The sequence below is a fragment of the Salvelinus namaycush genome, chromosome 35, assembly GCF_016432855.1.
Source record: "Salvelinus namaycush isolate Seneca chromosome 35, SaNama_1.0, whole genome shotgun sequence".
Taxonomy (NCBI): Eukaryota; Metazoa; Chordata; class Actinopteri; order Salmoniformes; family Salmonidae; genus Salvelinus; species Salvelinus namaycush.
In genome coordinates, this window is record NC_052341.1 from 6,678,778 (window position 1) to 6,697,841 (window position 19,064).

General features: G+C 43.2%; 1 protein-coding gene across 1 annotated transcript in view; it reads left to right on the forward strand.

Annotated features, from left to right (window-relative positions):
- The first annotated feature begins 3,115 nt into the window (after positions 1-3,115).
- Positions 3,116-19,064, forward strand: part of LOC120029376 (protein kinase C epsilon type-like) — a 128,281-nt gene continuing 112,332 nt past the window's right edge. The window contains exon 1 of the mRNA XM_038974602.1: positions 3,116-3,878. Within this exon, the coding sequence (XP_038830530.1) occupies positions 3,531-3,878 (348 nt within the window). The 5' untranslated portion in view covers positions 3,116-3,530. The remainder of the gene's footprint in view (positions 3,879-19,064) is intronic.

The following is a 19,064-nucleotide window of genomic DNA, read 5'->3' on the forward strand; positions in this document are numbered from 1 at the left end:
GGCATTGTGTATACTGGCTTCTTAAGCCCCACTGATGTGTATCAAAGTAGTGTAGTGGAGGTATACAATTTATCAATTATGTAGTTACGGGTTAGGTCGTCATTGTACATAATAATTTGTTCTTAACTGACTTGCCTAAAATAATAACACACATAGCCTAGTTTTGGAATATCATCTGAAGGCAGCAAGAGCATGCAGCTCTCATGGTTGGGGCATGGAGCAGCTCACAGAAGAACGGTAGGGTAGCAGGTAGGGTATAGGGTAGGTAGGGAAAGACGTTTCAACTGATGATACAGTGTCTTTGGAAAGGATTCAGACCCCTTGACTTTTTCCACATTTTGTTAGGTTACAGCCTTATTCTAAAATGTATTAAATCGTTTATCAATCTGAACACAATACCCCATAATGACAAAGCAAAAACAGGTTTTTCGAAATTTTAGCAAATTTATAAAAATAAAAAATCTGAAATATCACATTTACATAAGTATTCAGACCCTTTACTCAGTACTTTGTTGAAGCACCTTTGGCAGTGATTACAGCCTTGAGTCTTCTTGGGTATGATGGTACAAGCTTGGCACACCTGTATTTAGGGAAGTTATTCCATTCTTATCTGCAGATCCTCTCTCTCTCCAACGTTTCGACAGACAAGCTGTCTTCATCAGGGTATAATGACAAACACTGCGGGATGACTCATTTATATAGTGTCAAAAGACACACAGGTGTCTGTAATCATGGCCAGGTGTGGCCTGATATCATTGGTTAATTCTCATATATTAAAATAGCATACAAAAAAGGTGAGGTGAACCTTAGCCCAAGTCTGGGGTCCTGAGAGCTCTGGAGCAGGTTTTCATCAAGGGTCTCTCTGTACTTTGCTCGGTTCATCTTTTCCTCGATCCTGACTAGTCTCCCAGTCCCTGCTGCTGAAAAACACCCGCTCTGCAAGATGCTGCCACCACCATGCTTCACCGTGGGGATGGTTCCAGGTTTCCTCCAGACGTGACGCTTGACATTCAGGCCAAAGAGTTCAATCTTGGTTTCATCTCTCATCTCTCTATCTGGCCATTCTACCATAAAGGCCTGATTGGTGGAGTGCTGCAGAGATGGTTGTCCTTCTGGAATGTTCTCCCATCTCCACAGAGGAACTCTGGAGCTCTGTCAGAGTGACCATCGGGTTCTTGGTCACCTCCCTGACGACAGCCATTCTCCCCCTATTGCTCAGTTTGGCCGGGCGGCCAGCTCTAGGAAGAGTCTTGGTGGTTCCAAATTTCTTCCATTTAAGAATGATGGAGGCCACTGTGTTCTTGGGGACCTTCAATGCTGCAGACATTTTTTGGTACCCTTTCCCAGATCTGTGCCTCAACACAATCCTGTCTCGGAGTTCTACGGACAATTCCTTCGACCTCGTGGCTTGGTTTTTGCTCTGACATGCACTGTCAACTGTGGGACCTTTTTATATAGACAGGTGTGTGCCTTCCCAAATCATGTCCAATCAATTGAATTTACCACAGGTGGATTCCAAAAAAGTTGTAGAAACATCTCAAGGATGATCAATGGAAACAGGATGCACCTGAACTCAATTTCGAGTCTCATAGCAAAGGGTCTGAATTCTTGTGTAAATAAGGTATTTCTGTTTTTTATCTAAAAAAAAAATGCTAAAAAACTGTTTTCGTTTCGTCATGATGGTGTACTGTATGTAGACTGATGAGGTAAAACATGAATGTAATCCATTTTAGAACAAGGCTGTAATGTAACAAAATGTGGAAAAAGGGAAGGGGTCTGAATACTTTCCGATTACACTGTATAGGCAGCTGTTGTTCTCTGAGTTTGTGTGCTGTTACAATATTGATGTAGCCAAGCCTAGTTGTCATAGTGAATTAAATGTTCCACTATTCTTACATTGGCCTAACTGTGCAGACACCTCATTGCTTCCACATGGTGGAGCCATACACTAAAAAATGAAACGCCAGCGTGCACTGCAAATGCAGCCTAAATGTGGTGCATTTGTAGCAGACAGACGTGCAACACTGAAGGGAATTTCCACACAAACCTCAGTGATATGTGGTTGCAAACTTTGCCTGGCCTGTATCAACCATAGCACCACATTGCTTTTTTACATTGCTTTTCTTGTGTCAAGGTCGATAAATTAGACGTTTGATGTTATAGGCCAGACAATAGGGATGCACTGTTGGGTCAAACACGCTTTATTTATGGATACATTTAAATGTAGATATTAGGAAAATGTGGTCTCTCTTCACATTTTATGGATTATTAATCAGGTCGCAAAGAAATCCACAATAATTTAATTTCCTATGGTTTACCCAATGCTAAAACCGTGTGTATTGTCATTCATGTAATCTTATGGTCATCATAAGCATCCGCGACGATATGGTTTTGAAAAATAGATAACGTATTGTTGTTATAGCTATGGGTGTATTCCAGGTGCAACGGTCAGTTTTATATAAAGTAAGCTAAAATAATCATATGTTGCAAATACCAGACATACCGAACCACCCCGATGATCCACCCCTTTTCCGTATGTATGTATTGATGCAATAGTCCCTGTTTATAACAGTATTTCCCCGATATGTTCCCGAAATGGAATGAGTAGGCCTACTCCAGAAAATAATATCCCAGTGTCTATCACTTGAGCACTTGGGATGCGCCTATGTCCTGACAGCCTGGTCGGCTCGCCTACACTGACTGTTGCGTCGCACTCCCCCATCTGGCATAGACAAGACGCGGCGCGCCGAGAAACTGACGTGTTTTGCGCATTTCCTGCAGCAGCGTTTAGACGGTCGGGGGGGAGAAGAGGTAGGTCTGCAGGAAACCAAGAACAGCAACGGCGAGAGAACATCCTGGGAGGATAAGGAGCGAACAGAAACCAAGAAAACCACAACCTAGAGTCGACCTGCAACTATACATTGCTTGAGCTATTCACAACTCGAGTAGCCTGTTTGGGAAACATCCCAAATGCACTGCAAGGAGGCAGGAGTCGCCCTATCTTCCAACAGTGGAATACGAGTGTTTCCAGAGCCTAGTGGAGTTGCCGAGGATAGATATCTTTGATAGATTTTGCTCTGTCGGGTTGCGGTTTGGGTAGGCTGTTGATATCCCAACTGCTGCATGGTCATATTTTTCCTGCGTATACGCTTCTCAATACGTGTATTAATTATATTCAAAAGAAAGGCTTTGTCTGGTTAAAACCCAAATGTGGATTATCATTGTGAAAACCGAAACTGTTAGAGAGCAAAAACAAGAACATTTACTGTCTCTGGACTGTTTCAAAACGACTGATAAGCATCCGATTGGTACGTGTGTGATAGAGTGACACGGAACGGCATTTTCCCGTTATATTCAAGTCACAACCTCTTGGAAAAACCATTCAATCCGTGGTCTTAATTTGAGGATTCAAACGCTACATAAAACTAGGCTAAATTATTTATGACCCGTTGAAGTGGCTGGGTTAAAGGAATATATTGTAAACAACCATTCTTGTTCCAAAGCCCATTGAAGAGGATTACATCACCGCAATGGTGGTTTTCAATGGGTTATTGAAGATCAAGATTTGTGAGGCGTTGGACTTGAAACCGACGGCTTGGTCTCTCAGGCATGCGGTTGGCCCAAAAACCCAGACTTTTCTCCTAGACACCTACATCGCACTAAACGTGGATGACTCGCGTGTGGGCCAAACCTCCACCAAACAGAAAACCAACAGCCCTGCGTGGAACGACGAGTTCGTTACGGAGGTGCATGACGGAAGGAAAATCGAACTGTCGGTGTTTCACGACGCGCCAATTGGATATGACGATTTCGTGGCTAACTGCATCATACAGTTTGAAGATATATTGCAGAATGGCAGTAAGCACTACGAGGAATGGGTAGGCTATGTCCCGTTATTATTTGGTGCTTCTTGCACATAGTGCCTTTTTACCAAGTTGTTTTCATCTCACCCTCAGCATCCTGATGCCTTTACGATTATAATAAATTATACAAAGTCATCATTATTATTTGGCAAAACAGTCTAGACCTATAAATAATGTTACTTTATCATCATCATCAACAACACCATCCTCACAAAAAAACCTGGCTGGCATTCACCGTTAGTTTCCTGGCGCTTTGATACTTCTCTAGGCCACCGGTATCATCCCACGATCTGGACCCAGACAGATCCATGCGCATATAACCCTGTTTCGTAGGAACGGTGCAGAGGACGGCGCTTACAAGCAGGTCATAAATATTCCTATCAGCTGCGATGTAGGCCTGCATTCTGAGAAAAGCAACGTTTCCATGTCAAAAGCAACAGTGCGTTAAAATCCAATGTGGGATGACAAGGCCAGTCAGCTATGAGTCTCACTGACAGAGCTGCTTCTGAGCCAGTAACATAACTTGCAATTGATTGGTAATTTGCATGTCTTGGAAACCATGATGCCCTTGAGATGGACACAGAGAAGAAAGTGCACACAGAGAAGTCTCTCTTTCACAGCCTTCCAGTTAAATACTGGAATCATGAGGTTACCTTAAGGCCATATGCTCTCTTATCAGATAAGCAGCTGCAGACTCATTTGAGAAGACATGCAGCACATTAGGCTACACCTAATGAAGAGTTATGCACATGTGGTTTCTCAAAATCTTCAATTTTCCACCAAATTAGATTATCAATGCTATGTCCAACACACAATACATGCTGACATGTTTCTTGGATTATGAGGAGACTTTAATCTGGATCATGTGACAGATTGGATCATGTGATCAACGTAGGCAAATCTTCCTCAAGGTTCACTGAGGAGAATAGGTTATGTTTTTAGGAAACCTGTATATCCCTACAGGTTCCAGCCCCGGCCAAGACATGCAAATATCAGCATCTGTCCTGACTACCACACTTCACATACACTGCCCAACATAACATAAACATCATAAATCCACTAAAACATAGTTAATAAATATGTAATTACAGTATTAGATTTAACTGTATGTGTTCAGTGCCCAGTTGACCACATACAGAAGAACTAAAGAGCTGTTCATAATAGGTCAATAAAAACAATGCTGATTGTACTAACATAGACAGGAACAAAAGCTTCAAATAATAAAATCATCTATTCTCCTCATTGCTGATAATCAGTGGTAAGATGGGTAACATGGACATATTATTTTAAAGGGTATATTCACAGTAATACTGGGACTATTCATTGTCTTTTAGGCAATTATGTTCCTCAGGATGCCACCCAAATATATCATAACACTTTCCCTGTGAGGGAGGAACCTTTTCATAAATACTGGGTGGCTTTACTCTTGTGAGTAGTGTTTCCTTTCATGGTGAACCACTGACCCAGAAGTAAAACGGCAAAACAACAAGAAAAGACGCAGGGCAGCACTCTAAAGCAGTTCTCCTGGCCTCGGCATGGCAGGTGGATCAGTGTGCTCTGTTCTCTACTGACAGACAGCCTCCACATACAGTACAAGCTGAAGAGGAATCTCTTGTCTTTGTTGTCAAGTTTATTTGTCATATGTACACAGTACAATGAAATGCTTACTTGCAGGTTCACTCTTGACAGTTTGTCTGAGGCAGGCGGGAGTTTGGATTATTGATTAGACTCTATCAGGTCCATTATGGAGTGGAGGAGGTACAGTACACTGTTTTTGGACGGGCCTGGGAGGCTCACGGCAGTAAGGGTTCTGTCTGTGTTTGGCTTGTCAGGCTGGGAATGTTCTTTGCTGACATTGACGGCCCAGGCTATGTCATCTGCTTGCATGTCTGGCTGAGGAGGCTGTGCTTGGCTCAGAGGGCTAAAGGCACTTTGTGGTCGGCTGGATGGAAGGATCCCTACTAAGTAGTTTGGAGATCGCCTCCCTGGTTGCAAAATGTCTGTTTAGTGGTGTTGGTGCTGAGAATTGGGTATGGATTCTAGATGGAGACTGTTTTAATTCTGACCTAAACAGCATTGCTCTCTGGGTCCTTTCTTTCCATCTCTCTTTGCTCCTTTTGTATGTGCAGCTCCCGTGCACTTGCTTTCAACTTTACTACTCCTTTAATCTTTTACCTTTTCATTGAATTCTTTCTGAGGTCATGTCTCCATGACCTCAGAAAGAAGCCCCTCTCCCTCTCTCTCTGTCTGTCTCTCTCGCTCTCTCAAATTCAGATTGCTTTATTGGCATGAAATACAATTTGTAGATATTGCCAAAGCAGTATAGTGGTACAGCATTTCAGTAAATACAGTACAATGCAGTGAGGATAATGAAATACAGTTAATATCAGTAGTAATAATAATAGTACATACAATCATGTATACAGGTACAACACTACTGCTGTTTTATTGTGTAATCTTCGGTTGAAATTTTGAATTAATTAAAAATAAGATTATAAAAAATAATAATAATAATAGCTAATGTACATGGATGATGGTTACACTGTGTATTATTTATTTTATTTTTTATTTAACCTTTATTTAACTAGGCAAGTCAGTTAAGAACAAATTGTTATTTACAATGACAGCCTACCAAAAGGCAAAAGGCCTCCTGTGGGGATGGAGGCCTGGGATTAAAAATAAAAAATAAATACAATATAAATATAGGACAAAACACACATCACAACAAGAGAGACAACACAACACTACATAAAGAGAGACCTAAAAACAACATAGTGAGGCAGCAACACATGACAACACAGCATGGTAGCAACACAACATAACAACAGCATGGTAGCAGCACAACATGTTACAATCATTATTGAGCACAGACAACAGCACAAAGGGCAAGAAGGTAGAGACAACAATACATCACACAAAGCAGCCACAACTGCCAGTCAGAGTGTCCATGATTGAGTCTTTGAATGAAGAGATTGACCAAGTAATGAAGAGTAATGACCAAGTTATTTACAATGTACATACTTCAGGGAATTAATGGTCATTGGATGTCCCTCAGGCTATAATATAAATATCTGGCAGTAATATTTGCGCTTTCTTCCACACCCAGAATAATTACCAGCTTTATGTCATTAGTAAATGCATAGAAGTTGGGAATTGAGATCAATAAAATCAAATCAAATTGTATTTGTCACGTGCCGAATACAACATGTGTAGTAGTCCTTACCGTGAAATGCTTACTTCCAAGCCCTTAACCAACAATGTAGTTTTAAGAAAAATAAGAGTTAAGAACATCAGCACAACAGTTTTCAGCTGTACTAACATAATTGCAAAATGGTTTTCTAATGATCAATTAGCCTTTTAAAATGATAAACTTGGATTAGCTAACACAACGTGCCATTGGAACACAGGAGTGATGGTTGCTGATAATGGGCCTCTGTACGCCTATGTAGATATTCCATAAAAAATCGGCCGTTTCCAGCTACAATAGTCATTTACAACCTTAACAATGTCTACACTGTATTTCTGATCAATTTGATGTTATTTTAATGGACAAAAAATGTGCTTTTCTTTCAAAAACAAGGACATTTCTAAGTGACCCCAAACTTTTGAACGGTAGTGTACATGTAGGTAGGAGTAAAGTGACTATGCATAGATAGTAACAGCGAGTAGCAGCATAAAAAAGGGGGGGTCACTGCAAATAGTCCAGATAGTCATTTGATTAGCTGTTCAGCAGTCTTACGGCTTGGGGGTAGAAGCTGTTAAGAAGCCTTTTGGACCTAGACTTGGCGCTCCGGTACCGCTTGCCGTGCGGTAGCTGAGAGAACAGTCTATGACTAGGGTGGCTGGAGTCTTTGGCAGTTTTTATGGCCTTCCTCAGATATTGCCTGGTATAGGGTTCTCAAGTGGCGCAGCGGTCTAAGGCACTGCATCTCAGTGCTAGAGGCCTTTATCACTACAGACCCTGGTTCGATTCGAGGCTGTATCACAACCAGCCGTGATTGGGAGTCCCATAGGGTGGCACACAATTGGCCCAGCGTCGACCGGGTTAGGGTTTGGCCGGGGTAGGCCGTCATAGCAAATAACAATTTGTTCTTAACTGACTTGCCTAGTTAAATAAAGGTTAAATAAAACATTTTTTTATTTTTATAATAGAGGTCCTGGATGGCAGGAAGCTTGGCCCCAGTGATGTACTGGGCCTTAAGCACTACCCTCTGTTGCGCATTGCGGTCGGAGGCCGAGCGGTTGCCATACCAGGCGGTGATGCAACCAGTCAGGATGCTCTTGATGGTGCAGCTGTAGAACTATTTGAGGACCCATGCCAAATCTTTTCAGTCTACTGATGGGGAATAGGTGTTGTCGGGCCTTCTTCACAACTGTCTTGGTGTGTTTGGACCATGATAGTTTGTTGGTGATGTGGACACCAAGGAACTGGAAGCTCTCAACCTGCTCCACTACAACCCGTCGATAAGAATGGGGGCGTGCTCGGCCCTCCTTTTCCTGTAGTCCACGCCCCTCCTCCTTTTGTTGCCTACCCTTACCACCTGGGGGCGGCTCGTCAGGAAGTCCAGGATTTAGGTGCAGAGGGAGGGGTTTAGTCCCAGGGTCCTTAGCTTTGTGATGTGCTTTAAGGGCACTATGGTGTTGAACGCTGAGCTGTAGTCAATGAACAGCATTCTCACGTAGGTGTTCCTTTTGTCCAGGTGGGAAAGGGCAGTGTGGAGTACAATAGAGATTGCGTCGTCTGTGGATCTGTTGGGGCGATATGCAAATTGGAGTGGGTCTAGGGTTTCTGGGATAATGGTGTTGATGTGAGCCATGACCAGCCTTTCAAAGCACTTCATGGCTACAGACGTGAGTAGTAGTCATTTAGTCATTTAGGCAGGTTACCTTGCTGTTCTTGGGCACAGAATACACGTCCTGGTAATCCGTCTGGCCCTGCGGCCTTGTGACCTGTTTAAAGGTCTTACTCACATCGGCTACAGCGAGCACGATCACACAGTCGTCCGGAACAGCTGGTGCTCTCATGCATGCTTCAGTGTTGCTTGCCTTGAAGCACAAATAGAAGTAATTTAGCTCATATGGTAGGCTCGTGTCACTGGGCAGCTCGCGACTTGGCTTCCCTTTGTAGTCCGTAATAGTTTGCAAGCCTTGCCACATCTGACGAGTGTCGGAGCCGGTGTAGTAGGATTCAATCTTAGTCCTGTATTGATGCTTTGCCTGTTTGATGGTTCTCCAGAGGGCATAGCGAGATTTCTTATAGAAGTCGACCGATTATGATTTTTCAACGCCGATACCGATTATTGGAGGACCAAAAAAAGCCAATACCGATTAATCGGTCCATTATTTATTTATTTATTTGTAATAATGACAATTACAACAATTCGGAATGAACACTTTTATTTTAACTTAATATAATACATCAATAAAATCCATTTAGCCTCAAATAAATAATGAAACATGTTCAGTTTGGTTTAAATAGTGCAAAAACTAAATGTTGGAGAAGAAAGTAAAAGTGCATTATGTGCCATGTAAAAAAGCTAACGTTTAAGTTCCTTGCTCAGAACATAAGAACATATGATAGCTGGTGGTTCCTTTTAACATGAGTCTTCAATTTTCCCAGGTAAGAAGTTTTAGGCTGTAGTTATTATAGGAATTTTAGGACTATTTCTCTCTATACCATTTGTATTTTATATACCTTTGATTATTGGATGTTCTTATAGGCACCATAGTATTGCCAGTGTAACAGTATAGCTTCCGTCACTCTCCTCGCCCCTACCTGGGCTCGAACCAGGGACACATCGACAACAGCCACCCTCGAAGCATCGTTACCCATCGCTCCACAAAAGCCGCGGCCCTTGCAGGGCAAGGGAAACAACTACTTCATGGTCTCAGAGCGAGTGATGTCACCGATTGAAACGCTATTAGCACGCACCCCACTAACTAGCTAGCCTTTTCACATCGGTTACACCAGCCTAATCTCCGGAGTTGATAGGCTTGAAGTAATAAACAGCTCAATGCTTGAAGCACAGCGAAGATCTGTTGGCAAATGCACGAAAGTGCTGTTTGAATGAATGCTTACGAGCCTGCTGCTGCCTACCACCGCTCAGTCAGACTGCTCTATCAAATATCAAATCATAGACTTAATTATAACATAATAACACACAGAAATACGAGCCTTAGGTCGTTAATATGGTCAAATCCGGAATCTATCATTTCGAAAACAAAGCGTTTATTCTTTCAGTGAAATACGGAACCGTTCCGTATTTTATCTAGCGGGTGGCATCCCTAAGTCTAAATATTGCTGTTACATTGCACAACCTTCAATGTTATGTCATAATTATGTACAATTCTGGCATATTTATTAGGGTCTTTGTTAGGAAGAAATGGTCTTCACACAGTTCGCAACGAGCCATGCGGCCCAAACTGCTGCATATACCCTGCTTGCACGGAACGCAAGAGAAGTGACACAATTTCCCTAGTTAAAAGAAATTCATGTTAGCAGGCAATATTAACTAAATATGCAGGTTTAAAAATATATATTTGTGTATTGATTTTAAAGAAAGACATTGATGTTTATGGTTAGGTTCACATTGGTGCAACGACAGTGCTTTTTTCGCAAATGCGCTTGTTAAATCATCACCCGTTTGGCGAAGTAGGCTGTGATTCGATGATAAATTAACAGGCACCGCATCGATTATATGCAACCCAGGACAAGCTAGATAAACTAGTAATATCATCAACCATGTGTAGTTAACTAGTGATTATGTTAAGATTGAATGTTTTTTATAAGATAAGTTTAATGCTAGCTAGCAACTTACCTTGGCTTCTTGCTGAGCTCGCGTAACAGGTAGTCAGCCTGCCATGCAGTCTCCTCGTGGGGTGCAATGTAATCGGCCACAATCGGTGTCCAAAAATGACGATTACCGATTGTTATGAAAACTTGAAATCGGCCCTAATTAATCGGCCATTCCGATTAATCGGTCAACCTCTAATTTCTTATAAATGTCCGGGTTAGAGTCCCGCTCCTTGAAGCGGCAGCTTTTTTACCCTTTAGCTCAGTGCAGATGTTGCCTGTAATCCATGGCTTCTGGTTGGGATATGTACGTACGATCAATGTGGGGACGACGTCATCGATGCACTTATTGATGAAGCCGGTGACTGATGTGGTATACTCCTCAATGCCATTGGATGAATCCCGGAACATATTCCAGTCTGTGCTAGCAAAACAGTCCTGTAGCTTAGCATCTGCGTCATCTGACCACTTCCGTATTGAGCGAGTCACTGGTACTTCCTGCTTTAGATATTTATTTTTAAAAGATTGTGTTATTTGGAAGTATTTCTCACAGTAGAGGAAGAAGTACATCTCTGTGTCTACTTCCCCTGACGTGCGTGACCACATAGACACTCCTCTTTGGGTAGCCATGTCGTTTTGTGTCTCTTTTTGTATAGCTAGTTGGTTGTCACTGAACCTGTATTTGGTCAGGATCTGTCTCTGTTTTGTATCTCTGACAGAGCAGAGATATTTTAATTCCTGTAACAATTTGATTGATTTCCCTGTGTGTTTACATATTAAGGTTGTTTAGTTTTTTTAACAGCTGACAAAGGGGACTCTTTTCAAGGTTCAGCTCTTGGGTTTTCAATGCTTTGAATTGTAAGGATGTTTTGGGGCTTCATTTCAATATGGTGCTAAAATGAATGGGTTCTTTTTTATATTAAGGGAATCTTCCGAATTCCACTTTGCATGCATTATTTGGTACTTTCTTTGGGATATTTAGGATAATTCTGCATAATTCTGTATGTAGATTTTCTATAGTTTTTCTTCCAATTCTTATCATCGTAATTACAGATTGGACCCCAAACCTCGATTCCATATAGTGCAATTGGTAAAATTACAATATTGAATATTTTGCATTAGATTTGGATAGGAATATACATTTTTGAGAATGTTCTTTTTATGAAGTAAAATGTTTTGCGGACTTCTTTCTTTTAGTGCATTCACTGCCAGACCAAATCCACCAGAAGCACTGATTTTTAGTCCCAGGTAGTTCAACCTTGTTATTTCCTAATTTAAAAGAGTGTCTGCTGTATTCCCAAAGAATGTGCAGTTGTTCCTGTAGACCTTGCTCTGTTGGTGACAGTAGGATGAGGTAATCTGCGTAGAGCAGAAATCTGGGCTCCTCATCTTTGAGGGTGAATCCAGGGGCTGCAGATCGGTCCAACAACACTGCTAGTTCCTTGATGTAGATGTTGAACAGGGTTGAACTTAAACTGCACCCTTGTCGCACGCCCTTGTGCAAAAAATGTTGTTCTTTTATTGTTCAGTTTAATACTAAACTCAGCAAAAAAAGAAACATCCTCTCACTGTCAACTGCGTTTATTTTCAGCAAACTCAACATGTGCAAATATTTGTATGAACATAACAAGATTCAACAACTGAGACATAAACTGAACAAGTTCTCCAGACATGTGACTAACAGAAATGGAATAATGTGTCCCTGAACAAAGAGGGAGTCAAAATCAAAAGTAACAGTCAGTATCTGGTGTGGCCACCAGCTGCATTAAGTACTGCAGTGCATCTCCTCCTCATGGACAGCAACAGATTTGCCAGTTCTTGCTGTGAGATGTTACCCCACTCTTCCACCAAGGCACCTGCAAGTTCCCGGACATTTCTGGGGGGAATGGCCCTGGCCCTCACCCTCCGATCCAACAGGTCCCAGACGTGCTCAATGGAATTGAGATCCGGGCTCTTTGCTGGCCATGGCAGAACACTGACAATCCTGTCATGCAGGAAATCACACACAGAACGAGCAGTATGGCTGGTGGCATTGTCATGCTGGAGGGTCATGTCAGGATGAGCCTGCAGGAAGGGTACCACATGAGGGAGGAGGATGTCTTCCCTGTAACGCACAGCGTTGAGATTGCCTGCAATGACAACAAGCTCAGTCCGATGATGCTGTGACACACCGCCCCAGACCATGACGGACCCTCCACCTCCAAATCGATCCCGCTCCAGAGTACAGGCCTCGGTGTAACGCTCATTCCTTCGACGATAAACGCAAATCTGACCATCACCCCTTGTGAGACAAAACCGCGACTCGTCAATGAAGAGCACTTTTTGCCAGTCCCGTCTGGTCCAGCGACGGTGGGTTTGTGCCCATAGGCGACTTTGTTGCCGGTGATGTCTGGTGAGGACCTGCCTTACAACAGGCCTACAAGCCCTCAGTCCAGCCTCTCTCAGCCTATTGCGGACAGTCTGAGCACTGATTGAGAGATTGTGCATTCCTGGTGTAACTCGGGCAGTTGTTGTTGCAATCCTGTACCTGTCCCGCAGGTGTGATGTTCGGATGTACCGATCCTGTGCAGGTGTTGTTACACGTGGGTATGCCACTGCGAGGACGATCAGCTGTCCGTCCTGTCTCCCTGTAGTGCTGTCTTAGGCGTCTCACAGTACGGACATTGAAATTTATTGCCCTGGCCACATCTGCAGTCCTCATGCCTCCTTGCAGCATGCCTAAGGCATGTTCACGCAAATGAGCAGGGACCCTGGGCATCTTTCTTTTGGTGTTTTTCAGAGTCAGTAGAAAGGCCTTTTTAGGGTCCTAAGTTTTCATAACTGCGACCTTAATTGCCTACCGTCTGTAAGCTGTTAGTGTCTTAACGACCGTTCCACAGGTGCTACTCATTAATTGTTTATGGTTCATTGAACAAGCATGGGAAACAGTGTTTAAACCCTTTACAATGAAGATCTGTGAGGTTATTTCGATTTTTACGAATTATCTTTGAAAGACAGGGTCCTGAAAAAGGGACGTTTCTTTTTTTGCTGAGTTTACATGTGTTGTTCAAGTAAATAGATTTTATGGTGTCATATACTTTACCTCCAGTGCCGCTTTTGTGTGTATTGTAATATAATCCATCATGCCATATGGACTCAAAAGCATTCTTAAAATCAACAAAACATGCAAATACTTTCCCTCTGCTTTTCTGATGAACATGCTGGTTTATTAGTGTGTGTAATGTGTGTATGTGGTCTGTTGTTCTGTATTTGGGTAGGAAGCCAATTAGTGTTTTGCTGAGAGCTTTATGTTGTATGAGGAAGGTCTGTATTTGGTCATTGAGAATACAGCAGAACAGTTTCCCCATGTTACTGGTGACACATATTCCGCTATAGTTATTAGGGTCTAATTTGTCACCTTTTTTATATATGAGCCACTGGTTCCAAATATCAGGGAAGTAGCCACTCTCCAAAAGCAGGTTGAATAGTTTTGATGAGGCATCCTGCAGCTCAGGAGTAGTGTGTTTCAGCATTTCATTCCTGATGCTGTCAGGGCCACATGCCTTTCCAAGTTTAAGGCTTTGTATTTTCTTCAAAAGTACAGCGTGTGTAATTTGGTAGTCAATTGGGTTCTGGATGTTTTTAATTGTGTGTTCTAGGGAGCTGAGTTTTTCTTGCATATTTTGTGGGATTTAAAGTAAGGTCTTCTGATGGTATTATTCCATAGAGTTTCAAAATCATCTTTCTGGTTCTTCCATCTTAGGTTTTGTTTTTGTATTTTTTTCAATGTTTCACAATTGTGTTGCGGAATGTGTCTATCCTGTGGTTGGTGATGTTTTCTATTTGTTTAAGATCTACCTTTTTCTCCTTGTGAGATTACATTCAGCATCAAACCATTTCTCTTTTTGAGGTTTTGAAATAAAAACTGTTTTCTCATTTGAATAAATTTGCTTTTGTGGCTGCTTTACGATAGATCTCATTTAATTTATTCACAGACAAATTTAAGTCAGGAAGGTTTGGGCTGAATGCACTTGAAAGGTCATTTCTGCGCAGTGCAATGCTGTGTTGAAGTGTGTCGCGCTGTCAGGCACCCATCTGTATGTTTTATTTCGATGAATCAGTGTACAGAGCTCTGTTTGTGTGGTCTTTGGGTGGAGAAGTCTTTAAAAAAAGACATTCATCTGGCAGTGGTCGGACAATGGTGGCTGTGATCTAACAATCAATGCACTAATAGGGGGGGGGGGGGGGGGGGGGGGGGTCCAAGTCTGAGATTGCATAGTCGACAACACTGGTCCCAAGAGCTGAGCAGTAGGTGAACCTTCCCAAAGAATTCCCTGTAATCCTGCCATTAAGAAAATACAAGCCTAAGGTTTGAAAGAGATGCACAAACTCCTTTCCATTTTTGTTCACTACCTGGTCAGGTGCTGGTGTTTTCTCCAGCAGTTGATGTGACTGAGGATATAGAGTATTCTCTCTCTCTCTCTCTCTCTCTCTCTCTCTCTCTCTCTCTCTCTCTCTCTCTCTCTCTCTCTCTCTCTCTCTCTCTGCCTCTCTCTTTGAAAACAATCTGAATCAACTCACTGATAAGAAATCCATATGAATTGATATTGGAAATGTAGTGTAGTGCCATGGATGGAGGTCTGACACATGGATGTCAGATGTTGTTGTACTGTGGGTGAATGTGTTGAGTCATCAGGGTTACGGAGCTCCCCATTGGCTGGCTGTCCCTCTGTGATGGGTGTGGCCTCTGGGGGACAGATGTGCTCATGTGGGTTCCATGACTAATGGCGAAACAGCAAGGCATTTAGAGGCCTTGCCAACGATGACTCCTTGAAAAATCTGTCTGGACTTGTGCACTTGTGGGAAAGTGTAGACGCGCAGGTATATGCATGCACAGACAGTACACTCTCTCTCTCACACACACACTTTCTGAGGAACACACATACTGACTCAAACATTACTGTCACAAAAGCAGTATTTTCCATGGTTGTTTGAGTTTCTGTTAAAACCGGTTATTAAGGAGGCTTGAGCGGGAGTTTTGTATAATATGACTCTGATTGTAGACTATCTATGACCAAGATAAGTGTATTTGAGCTAATATATTCCATACAGTTTTAGTCCACAATAGGTAGTGTGTCCCTGGAACGGACCGTGTATATACAGTAGTTTACTTACTTTCTCCTGTGTTTTTGTTCTACTTGACTTAGTACTACTAATATTGATTGCTGCATTATCTGAACGAGCAAGAAAGGCAATTCAATGTACCTGTGCAAGTGAAAATAAAAACTTGAAACGTCTTCATTTGCTTTCAGTCCAGGCAGTCACTCAAGCAGGGTTGGTACTAGTAAGAGTGAAGCGTGAGATTGTCCGGCTGTGTAAACTTTAGTGGTTTAGTATGCTGGGGGTGGTTTGAAACAGTAAGGGGTGGGCCTGGGCAGGGCTCTTTGTCTGGGCCCCTCCTTTGTCTGACTTATCCCCAGACAGCAGTTGCCTCTCTGCCCCTCCTGTCTCTATGTTAGCCCCAGGCTTTTGAGCCTCTCTCTGCTTCTCTGCCTCCCCTGTCTCTAAGCTTGTCCCAGGCTTCGTAGCCTCTCTCTGCCTCCCCTGTCTCTTAGCTAGTCCCAGGCTTCGTAGCCTCTCTCTGCCTCCCCTGTCTCTAAGCTAGTCCCAGGCTTCGTAGCCTCTCTCTGCCTCCCCTGTCTCTAAGCTAGTCCCAGGCTTCGTAGCCTCTCTCTGCCTCCCCTGTCTCTAAGCTAGTCCCAGGCTTCGTAGCCTCTCTCTGCCTCCCCTGTCTCTAAGCTAGTCCCAGGCTTCGTAGCCTCTCTCTGCCTCCCCTGTCTCTTAGCTAGTCCCAGGCTTCGTAGCCTCTCTCTGCCTCCCCTGTCTCTAAGCTTGTCCCAGGCTTCGTAGCCTCTCTCTGCCTCTCCTGTCTCTAAGCTAGTCCCAGGCTTCGTAGCCTCTCTCTGCCTCCCCTGTCTCTAAGCTAGTCCCAGGCTTCGTAGCCTCTCTCTGCCTCCCCTGTCTCTAAGCTAGTCCCAGGCTTCGTAGCCTCTCTCTGCCTCCCCTGTCTCTAAGCTTGTCCCAGGCTTCGTAGCCTCTCTCTGCCTGTCTCTAAGCTAGTCCCAGGCTTCGTAGCCTCTCTCTGCCTCCCCTGTCTCTAAGCTTGTCCCAGGCTTCGTAGCCTCTCTCTGCCTCTCCCAAAGCCAACACATACTGGATTTGTCGGACTGCCACAGTTACGCTACAGTCCCAAACTTTATGATATAATATTTCTATTGTGAAAAGTCACAAATAGTCACTTTGCATGAGCAGTCAGCTCATCAAAACAGTGTCCTTTTTTTTCAAGAGGCAATATTGTGGCAAAAAATATCTTGCACAAAACGCAGCCAGCTTGCTTCACCTACTTCCACGAGACATAGATTGAATCAGACTTAACTCCAGTGAGTGTGTGTAACAGAGTGTGAAAGAGAGAGAGAGACAGAAACGGAGCGAGAGAGAATGTGTGTGTGTATGTGTGTCTTTGTGAGAGCATGTGTGACGGAGCGAGAGAGACCTCTCTCTGAACTTCTGGTGGGATTCCATCCTTGCTGGTCTATAGTAGAGGAGGATAAGGATTCCAAATTGTGTTTGGGTTGGTCTGGTCTGGTAACACGATACTTCCTCTCCACAAGCCATCAAACCATGATTCAGTACTACTCTTACAGCTATATTGACACTTATTTCCATCCCACACAAAAAATTGGTTGAGAGACTGTGGAAATTGAAAAACCTGGATTTCAAAGTATGCAGGTTTGCCGCCAACAACACAAGAGAATGGCTGGGTTGGCTGACTGTGGGAGCTGATCTTTTCCTCTTCAGGGTGAACGTTAAAGTTGTTTAGATCAGGACAGGCTGATTATGGAGCTCAACAACGTAAAACAAAACCAATCAAACCCGTCTGAACCTGTCGTCCCAATTGTGTGGTGCCGACTCACTCAGCGTAGAAGGTGTGTGTGCAACACTCTTGAGTCATGCACTGCAATGTGTTCCCTAGAAAAGCTCCATGGCCTAAAGGTAGGAGATGCACAAATTGCCCTAACTTGCAGTGCCCTAACCTTCTTCATGTACTACTTGTTATTACACATGAAATGGGAAATGTGGTCTTGTACTGTTGAGTATTTGTCAGAATTTAACCGTTTACCTGGGTTTAGGAAATGTCTTATTTTTTTATTATACAATTTCCTTTCTATTCCCTTCCTGCCTTCCTTGATCTCTCTCTCTCTCTCTCTCTCTCTCTCTCTCTCTCTCTCTCTCTCTCTCTCTCTCTCTCTCTCTCTCTCTCTCTCTCTCTCTCTCTCTCTCTCTCTCTCTCTCTCTCTCTCTCTCTCTCTCTCTCTCTCTCTCTCTCTCTCTCTCTCTCTCTCTCTCTCTCTCTCTCTCTCTCTCTCTCTCTCTCTCTCTCTCTCTCTCTCTCTCTCTCTCTCTCTCTCTCTCTCTCTCTCTCTCTCTCTCTCTCTCTCTCTCTGCATTGCCATTACAGTGGAAAGGTCTGCTGTAATTGTGTGTGATGGATTGTGTGTGCAGGCCCTGCTGTGTGTTGTTCAGCAGCAGCAGTGATGACAGTAGAAGCAGCACTCGTTTTGAACAGGGAGTTAATCCCTGAAATATGTCAGCGCTCAGCTCCATCGTGGGCATACCAGGAGCATTCAACCACTCTAACCTCTCTGACTGTGTCCTCCCCCAGTCCTAACCCCTAGCCCTAACCTCAAAGAAAGGGAAAAACTGACTCGAGATCATCGTTTAGAAGTAATTTCATCTCACCAACTCAATGACCACACACTGTGTTTGGGGGACTGTTAAAATAGGTGCACAAAACTGCACTCCCATGGGGAGTGAACTAAAAACACATGAGTGAGTGGGGAAGGTTAACAAAGGTTACAGGGGAGGTTTAGATGAGTGTTGAGAAGGTTTGTGCATGATAACAGCCCAGACGACCAGGAAAGTCAACACATAGGCTATTCCACCAGAGTTGGGGTCAATTAGTCACTGAGAACAATATAATGTCAGTCATTCATTTTCAGCCCAAAGTACAAATCATATTTCACAAACACAGACATTTTCACATAGGTGTGCTAAGCACTACACATAATTTACTGTATGTCAATGACTCTGACAACAAGCACTCCACTGATATGATACATCACAATACATTACATTAGCCCTGGGAAGGGTCGGTAGCTTAGCAGACATTCCTCCCTTACTTGCTGTTAAATTCATCTTGATCAGGTGGCCTAGTGGTTAGAGTGTTAGGCCTGTAACTGAAAGGTTGCTGGATTGAATCCCCGAGCTGACAAGGTAAAAATATGTCCTTATACCCCGGAACAAGGAAATTAACCCACTGTTCCCTGGTAGGCTGTCATTATAAATAAGAATTTGTTCTTAACTGACTT